The sequence below is a fragment of the Dioscorea cayenensis genome, chromosome 10 (genome assembly GCF_009730915.1).
Source record: "Dioscorea cayenensis subsp. rotundata cultivar TDr96_F1 chromosome 10, TDr96_F1_v2_PseudoChromosome.rev07_lg8_w22 25.fasta, whole genome shotgun sequence".
In the NCBI taxonomy this organism is placed as follows: domain Eukaryota; kingdom Viridiplantae; phylum Streptophyta; class Magnoliopsida; order Dioscoreales; family Dioscoreaceae; genus Dioscorea; species Dioscorea cayenensis.
In genome coordinates this window covers 3,605,330-3,627,129 of record NC_052480.1, presented here as the reverse complement: position 1 = coordinate 3,627,129, position 21,800 = coordinate 3,605,330, and the positions used below count along the sequence as shown (strand labels likewise).

Sequence of the window (21,800 nt, the reverse complement as noted above, 5' to 3'; positions counted from 1 at the left end):
TGGAGGATTTTAGACACTGTTTCGTTAATTTATTTTTGAGGAACTGACTGGTTTTACAGTGAACAAACAAGATAATTAAGATCATCAGAACTCAAGACTCTGTACTGTTTAGGCTTTCAAACCTCTTGTTTAGTTTTGGTTTTTGTTTTTGTTTTTTGTTTTTTTTTTTTTGTATATTTTGAATGGATGTACTTAGTTTTGTGTTAATTAACAGTGGAATATCTGATACAAAATCTTTGATATTATTGTTTTTTCCTCTCTTGATTCCTTGTCCCTTCAACTATTATTTAGGGACAAGGCAATGCATCAAGGCTCAATCAGAAAGGCCATTTTAAAACCTCCTAAAAAAGGATGACATTATTAAGTGGTATGTTATCTTAACAATTATATTGCAGCAGTTCAATCTCATTTGAACACTATCTCTTGAGTTGTCACATGTATTGTTTTGTGAAATTTACACCTTTTTAATTTGATCATCAACAAACATATTGCAGTAATAGTGCTATTTATAAATTGCAAAAAGTTAATAAATTCAAAGAGCTAGCATTTAAAGAGTGATTTATAATATTATTAAATCATGAAACCTTCATAAAAGACAATAAACAAAGCCAGAAGCAAAAACATCCCAAGCTTTTTTTTTTTCTTTAAATAAAAAAGTAAAACACCCTCATGAAAATATCACTTGCAACCATGCATGATGCCAGGCCGTAGCCCGACACAGTTTTAGCCCATATAGAGGCTGGGCCCTGACATTAATTTTTTCTTCTTAAATATAAAATTTTAAAAAAATAAAGTAAATGCAAAAAAATTAAATTCTTGAAAAATGAAAATAAATATTATTGTGCCAACCGGTTCGCGGTTCAACCGGTTCGACCGGCCGGTTCAATGCTTTCTATTTTTAATTTTTTTTAAATAAATAAACTTTAAAAAATAATAATAAAATTTCATAAAATTATAAAAAAAAATTCAGAAAAATCAGAAAAATGGGGGAAAAAATAGAAATTTAATAAATATAACTATGAAATTAAAATTTTATTTCTTTTACTAGCTCACAAGTCACAAATCACAAGTCCTCCATGAATTTTATTTATAAAATATAAGTATATAACTACAAGTCTACACTCTATAAGACTCAAGACAAGACTACATTAAAAAACAAGACCAACAAGTAACAAACAAGCCCACCACTACCACAAGGCACAAGCTTGAAGAATTCACAACTTTCACTTCTATATAAAATTTAATTTCTCAACATGAACATACATAGTTATATACAAAAATACTACAAATCTACAAAGTACAAATAACAAAGCACCAAACAAGGCCACAAGTATCAATTGATTCAATTCACAACTTCAACATAATAAAATTCAAATTTTCCAATATTAATACAACAAATTTTCTAATATTAATATAACATGAACCATCAAATAAATTCAAAGTTCAATTTTTTTTTTAAAAAAAAACGGTCGGTCCGGTTGAACAGGTTCACCGGTTCCCGGTCCGACAACGGTTCATAGCCGGTTCAATTAGAACCCGGTTCAATTAGAACCCGGTTCAATATATACAAATGAACCAGACTGGTGGCCGGTTCTCGGTTCAACCGGTTCAACCGGCCGGTCCAGTCCGATTTTTAAATCCTTGTGAAAAACTATTTAACCATTGTAAAATTGTAGTATTATATAGTAAAAAATCTTGGAAAAAATACCATTGGGACATTCTGAATAAGTCTTAAAATTTAACCATTGTTCAAGCTTGGTTTGTTACTATTTAATTGAACTCGAGCTCGAGCTGAGCTTTCTTCGAGCTTCATTTTTCATGTTCAAGTTTGGCTTGTTACTATTTTAACCGAACTTGAGCTCTAACTGAACTTATTTTGAGCTACATGCTCAAGCTCAACTTGTTAAAAAAATTCAAAGCTTAGATTTAGCTCGTTAGCTTGATTAAAACTTATTTAATGAATCATTATCAAGTGTGACTCAAGTCGATTTGAGTTTGAGTATCATTTTAGTAAAAGAATAATTTAAGCTTGTTTATGGAATCATTGAGGTTTGAGATCAAGCATGTTGAAATCTTCATTATATAAGTTAACAAATAATTAAAATAAACATTGTGATGTAACTATCTATAAATATTTTTTTTTGTAATATTATTAACGATTCGGTAAATAAGTTTGTTCATGACACTATAAATGATTATATTAATGATTGTTACAAATAAAATTATAAATGATACTATAAATGAGCTTTTAATTATACAATAAACGAGTTAATCACAAGATTTAATGAGCCGAGTTTGATGGTGTTCAAGCTTGACTCGTTTATCTTACAAGCTCATTTAACTTAATGAACTAGTTGACCCGAGCTTTTAATGAGCTGAGTCTTCAATTAGTAGTTTAGAGCCATATATGTGTGACTCAAATTGATAACAATGACATAGTCACATATACACCTTAATACATATACATATATATATATATATACATATACATATATATATATATATATATATATTATAAACAAGCTTGTTCACGAGCTTGTTCGCGAGCTAAAATGAGCCAAGCTCTCGGCTGCTGAAGCTTGGCTCATTTATTAATCGAGCTTGAAAATAATGTTCAAGGTTGGCTCGTTTACTATATGAGCTGAACATGAAAGAGCCTTTATCGAGCTGAACACCAAGTCACTCACGAACGGCTCGGCTCAAATACACCCCTACTCCTAATGGCTAAAATAATTTTATTATTTTACAAATCATTTTTATTTACTTATATTTTGTATGATCAATATTGCATTTAAAGAGAGAAGATTTAATTGAATATATAATGCATAATACCTGTCTCGTGGGATTTATTTTTCTCAATGTCCTTTTGTCATGATTTGGACCTCAATTCTATTTTATTTTATTTTAAATATTTGATGAAATACAAGTGTCTAGTTGCTTAATTATTATTGCGGTAATTATAATTTTTTTAAAAAATAAAAAATAATATAATTTTATATATTGACTGTTTTTTGGTTGCATCTCGGCCTTCGTCTTTTATGATGTTACTGTTTACTTTATTTATTAATTTATTTGTAAAAAAATGTAGTTAAATAGAGATTAATGATCATAAACCACGTGTGTGTGTGTGTGTGTGTGTGTGTGTGTGTATGTGTGTGTGTGTGTGTGTGTGTGTGAGAATGATTTTGAAAATTAAAATAAACCATTAGCTTTTTTGTTCTTTGGTGTTCTCATCTGTTCTATACTCCGTTTTATTCTTAATTTAATACATATGATTTTTGTAAAAAAAAAAATCAGCAGCCCTAATTATTGGACCATTTGTTGTCAAGTCAAGCCATGCATTAATGGCCGTCCGTCAAAGAAAACATTTGGAAAGTTTAAAAGATAAAATGTCAAATATATAACATGCAATGTCATAACATTTCTTCAATTAATGCATTACTTATTATCTTAAGATATTGGTACAATATCCTTCACAGGGAAGATTAGATATTAAAGTTATAAAAATAAACATGTACTTTTATATATCTAGATCCACAAGGATATTGATGTACAAGAAGGATAGGTTTTCCTATGCATAAAAGATTTTTGTCATAATTGTTTTATCATATGTATAATTTTGACAATATGCTACGTTATAATATATATATATATATACATATACTACTTTATAAGTATTTTATTTGGGTTTGGGCCAGTGCCCGGAGGTTCGCCTTTATATATTTATGTGAGTTTTTTTTTTAATATAATAGATAAATCACAAAATCTATTATATAGAGAATAGATACATAGAACCGCAATATGAACGAAGAAAACCATTTTTTTTTTTAACCAATCAATGAATGTTAATGCTTGCCCCCATTTTTTAAGAAAAAAAAAATTTAATCATGGTAATAAACCACTGGTAGTCTACCAACCAGCTATGGACAATCAGGACAAGGCACAATTTTGAATTTGTGCACCGAAGTACTGAAATGGCGCTATATATTACAGTAATATTCAAATAGATCTAATGGATCTCCGGTGAGAATTGTTATGTTTTTTTTCCACCAAAATTATATAGTTGAATAGATTAATTATTATGTTGATTTGATTTATAATTTTTTTTTTAAATACAAATGACAGAATTTTCATTATTCCATGTAGCATTTTATCGGGTTAATAAATTTTAAAATATAAATAAATCACCGCATTTATTTTATTTTATTTTTGCAACCTTTTCATTGTGGAGAGGACTTGTCGCTCAAGGCAATAATAATAATGATCATGGGTAACCTAAAGTACTACCCATGGATGGAACTTATTTAGGGTCAAGGGAAAATAATAGGAAGCTGGAAAAAGACCTAACAGTGAAGTACACATAAAAAGCCACGTTTTGCTGCATCCTCTTTAAAATATGGATTATGTATATAGTTAATCTTATGATAAATAGTGGCAATAGATTTATCTTTCTGTCTCAATTATTTTGGGATAATCAATTTATTTTGGGATAATCAATAAGGGCTTGTTTAGCTATAAAATAAAAAAATATAATATAATTTTATTAGGTAGAAAATATAAATAATTATTACAGAAATTATGACATATTTTATTTTTTATAAAATATGTTTGGTTAATAAAATAAAAAAAATTACGGAAACCGGCTAGTTGGCAGCCGGACCGCCAGAGGCTAGCCGGATCACTCTTAGTATATTATTTTTTATGACATAATACTTATATTATGTCATAATCTTATACCCTAAAATAAGTACCCAAATAACTAATATAGTATAATTATTATAAAATATTAAATTATGGCATGTTGTACGGATTATGTCATAATTTTGACCCATCCAAACAGTCCCTAAATGTGTCATTTCACTATATATCAAAGGAGATGGTCACTCCCGAGGGAAAAAAAAAGGAAATTTTAAAAAATTGTTCTTATAGTTTCTCAATTTTATTAAAAAAAAAAAGGAACTATATATATATATATATATATATATATATATATATATATATATATATATATATATTTTAGACTATATAATTTCTTTAGCTAGTTAAAAAAAGAAAAACCATTAAAACCTTTAATGGTGTTAACTCATAGAGGCAAAATGATTTATTTATTATTAAAAAACACAATTTTCAACATAATTTTATTTTTTTTTTGGAATTTTAATTTTTGCTTTATATATTAGAATTTTGTGAGAAATTAATAGATTAAAAAAAAATTTATGTCAAATAAGACGGATTTTAAATAAATTGATCATTTTGTCCCTGTGAGTTAACGCCATTAAAAGTTTGTTAATAGTTTTTCTTCTTTTTACTAACGTTTGAAAATGAAAAAAAAACTTGCTTTGTTAAAACAAAACTAATTTTTTTTTTTTTTTACAAAACTGAGCAACCATAACATTTATTTTTGAAATTTTCCAAAACAAAAACAATAACAGCTGATATTTATGTTTTTATTGCTGTTGTATATTTTTAGTGATGAATATTTAATTTACTACTAAATCCTTGGTTGTAACAGATGCGTACGTCTAATTATGGTTAGTACTAAATTTTTTTTTATACAAAATACTTATGGAGACGGACAAATTTGGCGCGTGGTATAAACTAGTGGACTTTTATTGCCATAGATCTTAAAAAAGACAGAAAAATGGGGTCGTATTTGTACATGCATAAACTGTTGATTACTATTTAAGATTTTTTTTTTCTTTTTTTTTAAAGTGGATAAACCACACTTGCATTAGAAGAAGAAAAAGTACAAAAATAATAAAACAGACAACTCTACTAGAAGTGGAAACAAAAGCACACAACAAGGGTAACAAACACTAGGAGACAAGGCAGCACACTGATACACAAGAAGGGGGAGAGAGGGACTCCTCCAAGACACAGCAGCATATCAGGAGAACAACTAGCCGGAAAACTCGTCGTGTCTGTCGAGATCCAGCTCCTCACATGGGAGGCTCGAAAACTGGATACATCGCCGAACCGCAGTAATAGACTCCTCAAGCTTGAGCATCTCTCTAGCCAGAACCACTATAATCCAAGAGAGGTACATGTAATAAATTTTCAGAAATAAAGAAGGCAAAGAAATAAACACAGAACTGAAAACAAAGTTATTTCTAGCAAGCCAAATTTGCCACAAAACCACTCTCACAACCAAAGAGCAGGACAGTTTGAGACAAGGGCTAAGCTCTAGATACCACGGTCCCCATAAGTCCAAGCAGGACAAGGGGGCACGTGAGAAAGAAAAAAGGAGAGCAAGGTGGTCCCAGATGTCTTTAGCCATAGGGCACCTGAAAAATAGGTGATCAATCAACTCAATATCAGAGCAACACAGAAAGCAGGTTGACGTAGGGAGTTTGTTGCATCTACCGGCGAAAAGGGTGTCAAGCGTGAGAATCTTCCTGTCCCAGACCATCCATGTGAAAACAACTATTTTCCGTGGAACGAAACGCTTGAAGATCACCAGGGTGATACTATATCTCAACCCCCTGTCGATAAGGAATTTATAGAAAGACTTCATCGAGAAAGATCCATCAGAAGTTAACTTCCAAGTTTTATGATCCGGAATATCCCCAATCACAGAGGTGATTTTGGAGCTCTCATTCAAGAGAGGATCTCCCCTCATAGCAGCAGAGGGAAAGTCCAAGAGCATATCCCTAATCGTCGCGAATGAGGAAGTAGTCGAAAGGAAATCTTCCCACCAGCGGGATTTAGGAGCTTTCCAGTTATACCAATTATCTAACCAGAAAAGCATGGAGTTACCGTTCCCAACAGAGGAGTGAATACATGCTTTAAAAGCCTCCAGTGATGGGAAGAGGCCTTTCCAGAAGAAGGAGCAACGACGGTTGCGGGGTAACCAGAGGTTCCACCTAGGGTGCTGACGGAAGTAGTTAAAAAGGTCAGGAGCCAAACCACACCACGAATCGTCCTTCAAAACTTTCCACCACCATTTCCCAAGAAGAGCACAATTGAATTCCTCAAGGTTAATGATACCCAGCGACCTTGGTCACGGGGAAGGCACAACCTATGCCAATTGACCAAGCGACATCTGGGCCAGTCAATATCAAGGCCTCTCCAAAGAAAATCTCTTCTAAGTCGGTTAATACAGTTGACTACCCACTTAGGCAGACGGAAGATCGACACCCAGTACGTGGCAAGGCAGTAAGGACAGAGTTAATAAGGGTGAGCCTGTCCCCAAGAGACAGGAAGTTCGCCTTCCAAGAGGTAAGCCTTGATTTAACTTTGAGAATAAGAACCTCCCAGTCTTGTCTACGCGGCCTTTGACCAGCAATCGGGACACCCAGGTAAGTGAACGGGAGAGCGCTATCAGCACAATTCAGAGTGGCTAGAGCAGAATGGCTGGGCAAGGAGTTAAGACCGGTAAAGAGCAAACTTGTTTTATTGTGGTTAATAGCCAAGCCAGAGATACCTTCGAAGATAAAAAGGATTAACTTAATAATTCTAAGGTCCTCCGACCTAGCAATAATTTAGAATTCAATAAATATAATTTCCTCAATGATTTTCATATTTTTAACTATAAATTAACATCAATAAATATAATAGTCATACACATAGTATTTATAAGCACTAAGAAAAATTCATAAATATGTTAATAACAATAAAATTGACAAACATTTATATAAAAACTCAACATTTGTATCCAAAAATAAATTAACATCACGAAATATATATATATATATTTATAAAAATGATAGGCTGAGCTCCACTGAAAAACTTTAAAAAAAAACTAATATGAAAACATATTTCAGATAATAATAAAAAAATTAGACTAATCATAAGAACATATTTTAGTTTGATCAAAACTGGAAAAAATTGATTGAATTTGGAGTGGATTTCTAGTGTAGAATTAGAGGACTTCAGAGAAGCTTTGCATGCGCTGATTGAAGAGTTTCGCAACATCCATTAGAGAAATCTTATGAGGAAAAATAAGTAAATGTGATGAAAATTTTGTTACGCCATGAAAAGACAAACATAATTTAGATATAATTGATTTTACTTGCCAAAGGGTATGATAGAAAGGAAGTGGTGCAAATCATTTAAAAAATCTTGAGTTTAAGTCTGTTAAATGTAATGATGTGGTAATGAGTCTCGATTGTTGGTGTGGGTTTACAAACTCACTCTCTATGTCGTTGGGTAAAGATGCATATGCTAGATGTTTAATTTTTGATCCGTGCGTGCACCGCTGATAGCGCTTGTCATGTATGTAAAAAAACATTTATCTTTATTTGATAAGAAGATAGGGTCGTCTTTCTTTGATCAATAATTGCAGCTAATTTAGAAAACAATTCATTTAAATTGTCAAACAAGTTGTATTATTCAACAAGTCATCAAATTCCAAGACCGTGTTCTTAACTGCCCCAACTGAATCAATAAAGGACAGTATTAAATTAAACCTTCCAGTTTGATCAACTGATCAAATCATGAATCAACAAAGAAAGATCAAATTAAGAGTACGTGCACAAGAAATTTCATTAATTTCCCATCTATAAATACCCACTCATTTATCCTGAAATTCAACACAAATTAAGAACTACAAGCCATGCAGCAGTTTAGTCTCCTTCAAGCTCTTCTCATCGCCGGAGCTCTCTCCGGTCTCCTCGGCCGCTTCATCGTAGCTCAAAACTGCGGCTGCAGCTCAGACCTGTGCTGCAGCCAGTACGGTTACTGTGGCAGCGGCAACGAGTACTGCGGCGAAGGGTGTCAACAAGGGCCTTGCTTTGGCAATAACGGCGGTGGGGGTGGAGGTGGAGCTGTTGATGATATTGTAACTACGGCGTTCTTTGACGGAATTGCGTCTCAGGCAGCGGACGGTTGTGCCGGGAAGGGATTCTATACTCGCGATGCGTTCCTTTCGGCTGCTGTGTCGTTCCCGGACTTTGGCAACACAGGCAGCGACGATGTCAAGAAGAGGGAGATCGCTGCTTTCTTCGCTCATGCCACCCATGAGACTGGACGTAGGTTCATTTATAGATTGCTAACTAATTTTCTACGTACTTTTCATGCATGGATGCATCTTTGAATGTGTTTATTATTGAGGAGTTTTGGTTGACTTTAAGTACGTTAAAACTTTAATTAGCTTATGGATAGAAAATGAAGTGCATTTTGATAAATAATTAAAACTGACTCCATTTGCTAGTTGATCGACCAGGTGGAAAAATTTGAATATATATGTCATAGACTAGTGAAAATAACTTCTGTGCCCAGTATAGTTAATTAAATGCTTATATATCTTTGAGTACGTCTCAGATCTATATATTTACCATGCATGGGTTTTCATGCATGAAACTTCTCTCCTCTATAAATATCTCGTTTATGAAATAAATGTTTTTGGGAAAGAAAAAAAAACTAATATAAATAATATTATATTAATTATATTAGTTAATATTATAATGATAACTAATATAAACATTATTATTATATTATCATTATTGATTAATATAATTAAATAATATAATAATATTAACTAATATAATTAATCTAATAATTATTATAATTAATAATATTATTAATAATATTAATTGATATAATAATATTAATAATGATATTAATTAATATAACAATATTAATTAGTATAATTAAATAATATAATAATACTAATTAATAGTATTATATTATTAATTAATCAAATATCTTGTAATTTTTATAAATGAATATGGGCATTTTGTTCAATAAAAAAATATTGGTACCCAAAACCTCTCCAACCTCCAATTTGGACGGGTTGAGAAATGAGAGAAAAGTGGAGGTTTTGAAACCTCCATTAACCCCTCTCAATCCTTACCTTCCCCTAAAACCTCCTACTCAAGCATGGGTTTTTAAAAACCCTTCCCTTATTTTACCTTCAAAATCCTTCATCCAAATAAATCCTAAAACTTAAGTGAAATTTATATATCTTTACAGTTTATCTAAATTAAAGAAGTAGATGAGCAAAATGAAGATATATATTCCAAAGAAAAGTACTGACTGTTGTTTGTTCTGGTTCACAGACTTCTGCTACATTGAAGAAATAAACGGAGCAAACAATAACTATTGCCAGGCCAGCCAACAATATCCATGCAATCCTGACAAGAAGTACTTCGGTCGTGGCCCACTTCAGTTGTCCTGGAACTACAACTACATCCCCTGCGGCCAGGCTATCGGTTTCGACGGCCTGAACTCGCCGGAGACGGTGGCCAATGACAAGGTCAAATCCTTCAAGAGTGCTTTGTGGTTTTGGACTGATAGAGGGGTGCATAATGCCATAACTTCCGGCCAGGGCTTTGGAGCCACCATCAGAATCATCAATGGAGCTCTTGAGTGTGACGGCCACAACCCAGACCAGATGAATGCTCGTGTGGGGTATTATCAAGACTATTGCAACCAGCTTGGTGTATCTCCTGGAGATAATCTCACTTGTTAATTAGAACGTTAATTATAGTTTTATAATTAAGTGCATCCATCCATGCATGCATGCAACTTATAATAAATAACTGTGGAATAATATGAATGTTTGTGTGTGGCTCAAATTAATCAAGTACTATTAATGAATAAATAAAATTGGATGTGCATGTTGAAAATTGCGAGCCCTAGTTGTCGTTTGAGTTATGATTTTTTTAATAAAGTACTGAATTGTTGAGTTGTTGGGAAATTTTATTTGATATTTTTTTTATTCTAATCATAATTAATTGTTATGGATGTATATAAGAAATTAGCTTTTGTGATCGTAGGTGAAAAAACAAAAATGTTTCCATGTACGTCTAAAAACCTTTAATTCATGGAACTCTAATAATTTTTGTGCAAGACCTTTTTTTGGTCCACATGTCTGTTTCTTGAGCATCTCATCAATTTTCAGCATTAAAAAACTTATCTTTAGAAATATACATATAGGCTATATAGCATGAGGTTGATTTGGGACCTTTCAAAACAAAATAGAAAAATATATATAGTCATATAAATACAAATAAAAACCCTCACTAAAAGATGAAAAGCACATAAGAAAACATCTTCTTCTGTATAAACTTTATTTTAAGATTAATCTGATTAATTCATACTGTTTATATTTTTAAATATGGTATCTGTTTACTCATCATAACCTAATTTTAGAGAACTCGCACAATACTCAAATTTAAGCTAACGTACTACTAGAAGATAGACTAAAATTTAATATGATAAACGTAATTTAGTTCATGGCATTATATATATATACTTAATTAAATGTTTTTGACAAACATCTGACACCAAATTACTAAGGGATGAAATGAAATGACAAGGATCAACAATACTGGTATATATCAAGCAGAGATTGGTGATTAACCACCATGTCAATTAGGTCCGTAAATCTACGCAACAAATATATATATAATGATGAGTTTATATATTCATGTATTTTATATCACTTCATACACTCATTCAGCATATAATAGATACGTAAGTGTACGTGCCGATCGCATAATAATAGTATGCGTAAAACAGAGTGTCGGTCCAGAGGGAAGAAAATGAATACTAATAATAATCCTAATTCCGAAAAATAGCCTAAAGGACAAAATGTTGTGTAAGTAAAAAGCGAAGACAAGAAAAACTGTAAAAACAAGAAAGAAATCAAGGGAAGAAACGATGTCCGGGCATAACAACCCTCTAGGGTTATAAGTACAGAATAAAGGTTGTCTAAGTATGCAATTCTGTTTAAATTGAAAGGTTTTCAGAATTATACTAAACCCAGATTTCTCAGGCGAAAAATAATTGAATAAGTTCAAAACTGATACAGACATCCACACAATCGCATTAACATTCTATGAAACCCCACTATGAGCTAATGACAATCTTTTAAGTGGATAATTTCCTCCATATATAGAGAGAGATTACCCATAATCCGAATACAAAGTAGAGATGAGATTTCTCCAAATATCTACTTCACATGATTGTAAAAAACACGGAGATTTTCACTAATTCACTTGGAAGAATTGAGGGAGATGGAGTCTCTAAAGTACCCTAACCAGAGACTTACTTACAATCCCCTCGAATTGCGGCATGTCTATGCAAGGTGGGAATTTCTTCTCATCACAAAGCACATCAAATTTATAAAAACTAGGAGGAGCTCACCACAATAGCAATCATTCAATAAAAAACATGCAATTGGATTCAAATAGAAATGATTGATATTAATATAACAAATAAAGTATCAAAGATCCAACAACCAATGTCAATGAAATAAACCCTAGAGTTCAACTATGCGCAAACATCTACAATGGAGGCTAAGCATTCAAGGCACAAGTAATAGGAGGAAACATGGAAAAAAAAATGAAAATCCTTTTCTCAATCGTGCCGATGGAGGATCGACGGATAAGCCTAAACAAACTTCCACGCATGCCGCCAAGGTGAGTTTCACGGGTACGATCTCCAATCCCATTTAATGTGGATCCAAATCTTCCTTGAAATAGCTCCTTCTTAATCGTGCCGACGGAGGATGGTTTCCTTTCTTCCATAACTTCGCCTCCAAGGATCACCCAAAAGAAAAAACCAAGAATGCCCTAAAAAAATCCTCATAAGTTCTATTTATACCCGACTGCTTACGAGCTGCTTATGAGAGTAAAGACTTGGACGTAATGGAGCTGGAAAAGATTGTTGTGAGCCTTACATGAACACTTATAGCTTTAAGCCTTGTCTGTAAGGTTTTCTGTTTGTGTTACAGTCTAGGTTACAGTCGTAAGTACTAGACCATAAGCTTCACTGTGATGCTTCTTGTGACCGCCCTTATGGGCGTATGCTGTGGTCTTAAATTCCTTTGGATGGTTCTTACAGTTATCTTTACGGGTGTAATCCTTGCTCGTAAGGTCCTCTAATTTGGCTCTAAATCCCTCTTACGGGTATAAATATGCTTGCAAGATTTTCTAGAATATACTTACGACCGTAATGTAGGCCATAAGTAAGGATGACAATTATATCCAAACCCGGCCCAACCAAATCTGACCCGACCCGAGTTTGAAAGGTAAAACCCGGTTTGACCGGGTCTCGGGTAATACCCGACTAATGTAAAACGGGTGCAGGTGCGGGTATGTGAATTCTGATACCTGCCCGATTTGACCGGGTTTCGGGTAATACCCGACTAATGTAAAGTGGGTGCAGGTGCGGGTATGAGAATTCTGATACCCGACCCGACCTCGAACTCGAACTGAAATTCAATTAACAAATATACCCAATTATATATATTTAATTTTTTTTGTTAGGTTTTTTAAATTCCTACTCTATGGTGTTGAATTTGTCTATTTTGTGTTGCCTTGAATGTATATTTTCAATTCCTACTCTATGGTGTTCATTTAAACAAAAAAACTATGATTTTTATTGATATTTTTAATTTTTATTTGATATTTTAATTTTATTTTAAATGTTTTTAAATAGGGTCAAGGCGGGGCGGGTATATTCGCGGTTACCCGATTACCCGTCGGGTGTGGGTATGCGTTGGGGTTTTGAAAACCAGTCGGGTTCGGGTTCGGGTGTAGGGGCGGGGTAGCGGGTTCGGGTACAGGTATGACAAAACCCGCACTCGACCCGATCCGACCGGTTGCTATCCCTAGCTGTAAGCTGCACATAAACCACCCAGTTTGCCTTGTTCTTTTTCAAATGATACCCAAAGAGCTCCAACTTCTTCGTTTAAAGTCTGTAATGCTTCTTGTGGCTCTCTTTCATCTTGAAATACTGTCCTAAGGCTGAGAATGTGAAACACATTGGTTTTAGCATTAAATTCCAAAATATGGTTCTAATACGTATCGAATAAGGTATACAAAATGATATAAAATATATGAATGTTGTACACTCATCAACATATAAGAAATATCATTTTTCAACTACAAATAGCCTCTCATGTATCTTGAAATTCAACGAGTTTCTCGACATTCATTAGAGAAATCATATTGTGAACTCCACCTTTTACAAAAGTTTGTTATTATTTTATATATTTGAATTTAAAATTTTATCCTCAACAATTTTCCTGAATCTTAGTGATATAAATTTATCCCGCAACCCACGGGCAACAATTATTTGATGTTGTTAATTTAAAAATAAATAAATAAATTCTCACAAATTTTATCTCCACTCTTGCCACTTTAGTGTTGCCAGCGGTAACAAGAAGTTCTCTGTGAGCTTGGCCATCAAGCGAAAATCTCAAGTGAGTGAAGTTGTTGATAGCACTTCCCTTCTACTACATATTATTGGTAGCATTAGTGAGTTTTATCAGATCTACATGGATCTATTGTTCTATGATATTTTGGGTATTAGTGATTAAATGTAAGTCATTAACGTGGGAATAGACGGTCTCCAAATAACATTTCAAACATCATTAATTGATCCCGCTATTCTCACTTTAATTGTGTAAACATGGACATTTCAAACATCGTTAATTGATCCCGCTATTCTCACTTTAATTGTGTAAACATGGACATTCAAGATATTGTTTTGGCAAGTCTTGACGTATAATTGATAAAGCCATCCAACTTGCTATAGGCCAGGGGTGCCATAGCCTTTTTGAATTGGTAAAATGACTGTTGTGAGTTGAAATTGAGTGGATTAATAGAAACAGTAGATTATTATTATTATTATTATTATTGGATCGATATGGGCTAACCCAAGCCTATCTCGTACACCCAAACCTAGTCATGTGTTCTTATTGATTTATTCTCTACTTTATTTTAGTAATAATTTTATATAGTCATGAAATCAATTTCCTCATTTATTTTCTTTGATTTAACGATTCTTATTTATTCTTTCGTTGAATTGCTAATCTTAATTTATTATTTTTAAGGATTAATGATGCAAATTGATTCTTTTTTTTTGGATAGTTGATTCTCTCCGTGGCTTTTTTTTTCAAATCATTGGATGATCTCCCATCATAAAAGGACCCAAAAAAACCTAACCCTAGGGTATGACTTTTTCACTTCCTCAACATTCACATCTTCACATTTTCTGAGATTCTTGTTGCTTGAGAAACTTGAACCTTAGTTACACTTGAATGTGCTACGAGATGAGTAGATCTTCCTAGAGGGTTAGTGTATCCTGTCATTAGAGTGAGGCCGTTCCACCCTTCACGGAGGCCAATTCAGTGTTAGAGGTGTGCATAGCCAATTCAGTGTTAGAGCAGTGCTTATGCACACCTAATCCCAGGCTAGATTATTCTGATTTTAATTAGATTTTGTCTTTATTACTTGCATGCTAATCACTATATTTTCTTTTTTCCAACAATTATTATTTCTAATTAACTCTACCCATTAAACTCTATTGACATGATTTACTATTAGTTTTAAAATCAAACACTTCTGATTGAAGCCACTTATAATGAGTGGAATTTGTCACACTTCGTCTCAGCGTGTGTTCCTCTAATTTAACCATGTTAATTTTCTCAAGCCAGTCACTTATTTGCCAGCATGCTATTTAATATTGTTTTGATATTCTTTGTATATGATGGTTAACAATTGTTCGTGGTTTTAGTTCAAATAATATATATATATATATATATATATATATATATATATATATATATATATATATATTATATGTGGCGGGTTAATTTTTTGAATAGTCACCCAACTTTGCCTTATTTTCATTTTAGTCATTCAACTTCAAAACGTATCAAACTGATTACTCAAGTTAAAAAAACTTTCACCGGCAGTCTCCCTAGACTTTTCGGTGCTCAATAGCCTACATGGCCACCCTAAAGAATTGCCACATAAGCTTGATGATGTGGACATCAGCTACTGACTCAGCTTTTACAATGACCACGTAGGCTATTGGGCGTCCGAAAATCTAAGGTGATTGTCCGGTGAAAGTTTTTATAACTTGAGTGATCACTTTGATACATTTTGAAGTTGAATGACTGAAATAGAAATAAAGCAAAGTTAGGTGACTGTTCAAAAAATTAACCCCATAGGTGGCCATCACACGGTAGTAAAAACTTACAAAACAAGTTATTTATATAAAAAATAAAAACAGTGCAGCTCATTATTTTAATAGAGCTAGGTTGTCTTGATTATATTAACGATAATCCAAATTCTTAATAAATCGAATATATATATACACTAGTTATTTTGATTATTAATCTTAACCAGGGAGTTGGGTTATTGCGGTAAAATGCTCGAAGTAACTTATGCATATGCTTGTCGTACCCACAATTCTCTTGCTATAGTTTACTCTTATTTATTAAAAAAAAAAATTGCATAAAGTAGAGGAAGATTAAATGTAAAATAAGAAAGAAATATTTTCTTGTGTTTGGTTGGACAAGCAAAATGAGATGGGAAAGCAAATATAATAAAATTTAGTGAGAAGACTTTCTATATATTTACTTTCATCATTATATTCTTTGCTTTATTTTTTTGCAAATATAAGAAAGCACGTCTCTTTCTTTGTGGCATTGTTCATCGCAATTCTATAATGGTCATTGCTCTTATGCCCTTGTAAACTTCTTTAATTCGATAGTCTCTTATTCCTCATGCATACTAAAATCCATATGAGTGGCATCCAGTAAGTTATGAACCTTGGTATTCGGATCGGATTGACACTACATATGTTTTGATGCCATGGTTAATTGTTATATAAAATTGACCTATATATATAGGGATGGTAACGGGATGGACCGATGGTGGGGAGGCTCCTTCCCATTTTCATCCCCACCAAGGACAGGGATTCCCCATCTCCAATTCTCCGACGGGAGAAATTTGCTTCTCCAACTCTATCACTGTGGGGATCCCCTCTTCACGGGGACCCCCACCGGGATTTTCTATTTGCAAACAAACTATTACATTTTGGAACATGAAAATTATTCTATATAGATATATACATAAAAATATGATAACATCAAAAAGTAGTCAACATAGAGCTCAACAAACCTCTCATATCTAATAATATGATAACATTAAAATAATTTGTTGTTTCAATTTATATAAAATCTCTCATATCTAATTTTAATTGTTATTAGTTTAAAATAAATAGTTTATGTGATTGGTCCAATTAAATTAAAGTAGAGTTTTTTTATATCATTACTTAGGCCGATGAATTTTTTAATGTTGAAAAAATTATACATACACACACACACATATATATATTTAATTGGGTTGGGGATCCCCATAAGGCGGAGAGGGTATTCCCTGTTCCATCTGTCCCGCCACCACAGGGGAGGGATTCGGGGAATCCCCGTCCCCGTTGAGTCAGGTTCCCTCGGGGATCAAGAATTCCCCACCCCATTACCACCCCTATATATATATAGGACTAGAGTTTACTTTTAGCGTTGTGTTACAAGTCTCTGTAGATAAAATTTGGTTTGTTTCTTTCCCGTTTGGTGATGGGTTATATATTTTTAGAGCGATACTATTTTTACCGAATAGATTTACCGAATAAGTTTTCCGAATGACGTGGATGCGCAACTTGTCACCCACATCCTCATCCACGTCATTATTTTTTTTTTTTTTTTTATATAAACTTCAAATTTGAACTTTAAAAATTCTTAAATACTTGAAATTAAAAAAATTATAAAACAACATCTAAAATCATAAACCCAAATACTACAAAATCTATACCCTAAAAATCTAACATTTTAAACCCTAAACCCTAAATCCTATGTCCTAAACCCTAAACAAGAAATCACAAACACCCTGCAGAGGTTTGTGATTTCTAGTTTATGGTTTAGGGAGGGGTTTTCGGTTTATCATTTACATGTTTATCTTTTACGATTAAATGTTTAAATTTAGGATTTAGATAATAAAGAGAAATTAATTTTTTTTTTTAAAAAAAAGAGATAAAGAAAGAATGACGTGGATGCTGACATGGATGCCAACTTAACATCCACGTCATTCGGAAAACCTATTTGGGAAATCTAGTCGGTAAAAATATCATTACTCATATTTTTAATAGCACAATTGTGGGGAGTGTATTTTGCATTTAGTAGAATTTCTTCTCAAATATAGATATACCATAAAAATTTGACTTGCTATAAGATTTGGGAGTATTTTTTGATGTTAATTATGTAAGTAATACCACTTATATATATATATATATATATATATATATATATATATATATATATATATATATATATATATATATATATATATATATATATAATTTTTTATTACTGATAATCTGTAAAAGTACTGATAATCATTTACATAAGTATTTAATTGTTTTAGTTTTTTTAAAAAATCTATTCATACAATAAAATTATTAACTTCTTCATTATTATTTTTTCATTGAAACATCACCAGACACATTTTGATTATATTTATTAATGATGAAACTATTATGTTTGTAAATGGTTTTGGATATAAATAAATTATTTTTACTATTAAAAATGAGATCCTCCGTTTATTAGTATGTTTGCTTAATAAGTTATTCTATAAATTTTAGCCTGTTTGAAATTCTAAAATTTTGCTTGATTTTTGGATAATAAAGTTATTTTAACATAAATGCATTTAGTCTCCAATTAACTAGCCATTAATCCTATCACTGAGGTGGTTAAACATTGGCCATGTCAAAATGAAACTATAATAAGAGACTATAATTTTGTACTGTGCCATCAGTGAAAGAACAACGATTAATGATATTCTGACTCAGGTTATGGAAGGTAAAAAAATGATCTCTGAAAATCTGGCTAGGATCACCGAGCTTAAACAAATGTTCTTTGATATAGTGATATTTTATTTTACCTATAGTAATTGGGAGATTGTTAATAATCAGATTGTTACTAGTTGTCAAACTCATAATCAGATTGTTAATTTTCAGCTCTAATTATTTTTTTGTTAGCATAATAAACTCTGGGATTTGTATTTTTGTAAATTTTGTATATTTTGAATTTATGATTTTTGAAATTTGAAGTTCAAATACTTTATAAGCTCCACTCTGAGATAGGTTTTGAGCCATTGTCTGCCTACTGTGTTCTGTGTTGTAGGTGTGTCAACCACTTGTCAGCGTACCAGGTCCGGCGAGCAGGGCCTTGGCGTGACACATACGGTGAAAAAGAAGCAAATATCTATGATGAAAATTTTGTTCCACTATGAAAGATCAGACATACTTTAGATATTGGACTTACATCATGATGGAATATAGGGCCCTCTTCTTTGATCGATAATGGTGTAGTATAAACAAGCCATCAAATTCCAATCATGAATCAGTAAAGAAAGTTAAAAGATTACACATACAAGAAATTTTAGTTTCTCATCTACAAATAGCCTCTCATTTATCTTGAAATCCAACACAAAGAAAACTATCAAGCCATGCAGTTCTTTAGTCTCCTTCAAGCTCTTCTCATTGCCGGAGCTCTCTCCGGCCTCATCGGACTCTTGGCTGAAGCTCAAGACTGCGGCTGCAGCTCAGACCTGTGCTGCAGCCAGTGGGGTTACTGTGGCAGCGGCAACGACTTCTGCGGCAAAGGGTGTAAACAAGGGCCTTGCTTTGGCAATAATGACGGTGGAGACCGAGTTCAAGACTACGGAGACGGAGGTGGAGACGATGGAGAAGGTGGTGGAGACGGTGGAGACGGAGGTGGAGACGGAGGTGGAGACGGAAGTGGAGACGGAGGCGGAGACGGAAGTGGAGACGGAGGTGGAGACGGTGGAGACGATGGAGATGGTGGAGAGGGAGGTGGAGACGGTGGAGACGGAAGTGGAGACGGAGGTGGAGACGGTGGAGACGATGGAGATGGTGGAGACGGAGGTGGAGACGGAAGTGGAGACGGTGGAGACGGTGGAGATGATGGAGATGGTGGAGACGGAAACGGAGACGGAAACGGAGACGGTGGAGACGATGGAGATGGTGGAGATGGAAGTGGAGACGGTGGAGACGGAGGAGACGGAGGTGGAGACGGTGGAGACGGAGGTGGAGACGGTGGAGTCGGAGGTGGACACGGTGGAGGCGGAGGTGGACACGGTGGAGGCGGAGGTGGAACTGTTGGTGATATTGTAACTCCGGCTTTCTTTGACGGAATTGCTTCTAAGGCTGGGGTTGGTTGCGCCGGGAAGGGATTCTATACTCGCAATGCGTTCCTTTCTGCTGCTGGGTCGTTCCCGGACTTTGGCACCACCGGCAACAACGATGTCAAGAAGAGGGAAATCGCTGCTTTCTTCGCTCAAGTCACCCATGAGACTGGACGTACGTAGGTTCCTTTATATATTGTTTAACTAACTTTCAACCAATTTTTCATGCATGCATGATGCATCCATCTTTGAATGCGTTTTTTAGTGAGCAATCTTAATTTGTTGACTTGAAGTAGGTTCAAACTTTTAATTAGGTTGGATAGAAAATGAAGTGCATCATGCATGGTTTAATAAAACTGACTCTATGTACTGGCTGGTTGACCAGCAGGTGTCATAGACTTCTGAAATTAACTTAAGTCCTGAGTATAATTAAATGCTTATAGTCTCATCTGTATAATATTTACACATGACTGAGTTTTCATGTAATTTTTCTTTCTTCCATAAAGATTTCTCATATGAAATAAATTAATGTTTTTGGGGATAGAAAAAAAAAAATACTATGCTTTGCCGAATATTTTAAGATAATATCTATATATACATAGTATATCTAAAATAAACAAGTAGATACCTAGTTAATTTGAAGATATTCTGAAGAAGTGGTGATCCTGTTGTTTGTTCTGGTTTACAGATTTCTGCTACATTGAAGAAATAGCAAAGAGAAAGTATTGCCAGGCTAGCCATAAATATCCATGCAATCCTGATAAGAATTACTTCGGTCGTGGCCCACTTCAGCTGACTTGGAACTACAACTACATCCCGGCCAGCCAGGCTATCGGCTTCGACGGCCTGAACTCCCCGGAGACTGTTGCCAATGACAATGTCATATCCTTCAAGGCTGCTTTGTGGTTTTGGGATGTTAACGGGGTGCACAATGCCATAACTTCCGGCCAGGGCTTTGGAGCCACCACCAGAATTATCAATAGCCATGAGTGTGACGGCAAACACCCAAACCAAATGAATGCTCGTGTGGGGTACTATAAAGACTATTGCAAGCAGCTTGGTGTGTCTCCCGGAGATTATCTCACTTGTTATTTAGGACGTTAATTATATATAGTTTTATAATAAGTTCATCCATGCATGCATGCATCTTATAATAAGTCACTGTGGAATAATATGAATGTGTGTGTGACTCAAATTAAGTGATATTAATGAATAAATAAACTAGATGTACATGTTGAAAATTGCGAGCCCCAGTTGTTGTTTGAGTTATGATTTCTTTAATAAAGTACTGAATGTCTAGTTGTTGGGAAATTTTATTTGATAATTTTTTTATTCTAATCATATATTTGTTATATTTATAAGAAATTAGCTTTTGTGATCGTGTGAAAAAACAAAAATGTTTTCATGTACGTCTAAAACCTTAACTCATGGAACTCTAATAATTTTTTTGGAAGTCTCTTTTTTGGGCCCATATGATTTTTCATGAGCATCTCATCAATTTTCCGCCCAACTGGAAAACTTATGTTTAAATATATATACATATATATAGCATGAGGTTGACTAGCCGGGGACCTTTCAAAACAAAATAGAAAAATATATAGTCATCTAAATACAAAGAAAAAACCCTGAAAAAATGAAAATGTCATAAGAAAACATCTTCTTGTGCATTTTCTTTATTTTAAGATTAATCTAATTCATACTTTTTATTTTAAATATGGTATCTGTTTACTCATCATAACGTAATTTTATAGAACTCAAGCAAAACTCAAATTTAAGCGAATGTATTACTGGAACTCTGTAAGATGGACTAAATTTTAATATGATTACATAATCTACTTTATGCCATTATATATACTCAAT

General features: G+C 33.5%; 2 protein-coding genes across 2 annotated transcripts; both read left to right on the top strand.

Annotated features, from left to right (window-relative positions):
• The first annotated feature begins 8,546 nt into the window (after nucleotides 1–8,546).
• LOC120270094 (acidic endochitinase-like) lies at nucleotides 8,547–10,552 on the top strand. Its single transcript, XM_039277107.1, has 2 exons — nucleotides 8,547–8,969; nucleotides 9,999–10,552. Exons 1-2 carry the CDS (start codon nucleotides 8,555–8,557, stop codon nucleotides 10,409–10,411), a joined length of 828 nt encoding a protein of 275 aa, XP_039133041.1. The 5' UTR covers nucleotides 8,547–8,554; the 3' UTR covers nucleotides 10,412–10,552.
• An 8,628-nt stretch (nucleotides 10,553–19,180) lies between these two features.
• Nucleotides 19,181–21,200, top strand: LOC120270196 (endochitinase EP3-like). The gene is made up of 2 exons (XM_039277228.1): nucleotides 19,181–20,115; nucleotides 20,629–21,200. The coding sequence occupies exons 1-2, from the start codon at nucleotides 19,242–19,244 to the stop codon at nucleotides 21,042–21,044; spliced, it is 1,290 nt and encodes a 429-aa protein (XP_039133162.1). The 5' UTR covers nucleotides 19,181–19,241; the 3' UTR covers nucleotides 21,045–21,200.
• The last annotated feature ends 600 nt before the right edge of the window (nucleotides 21,201–21,800 follow it).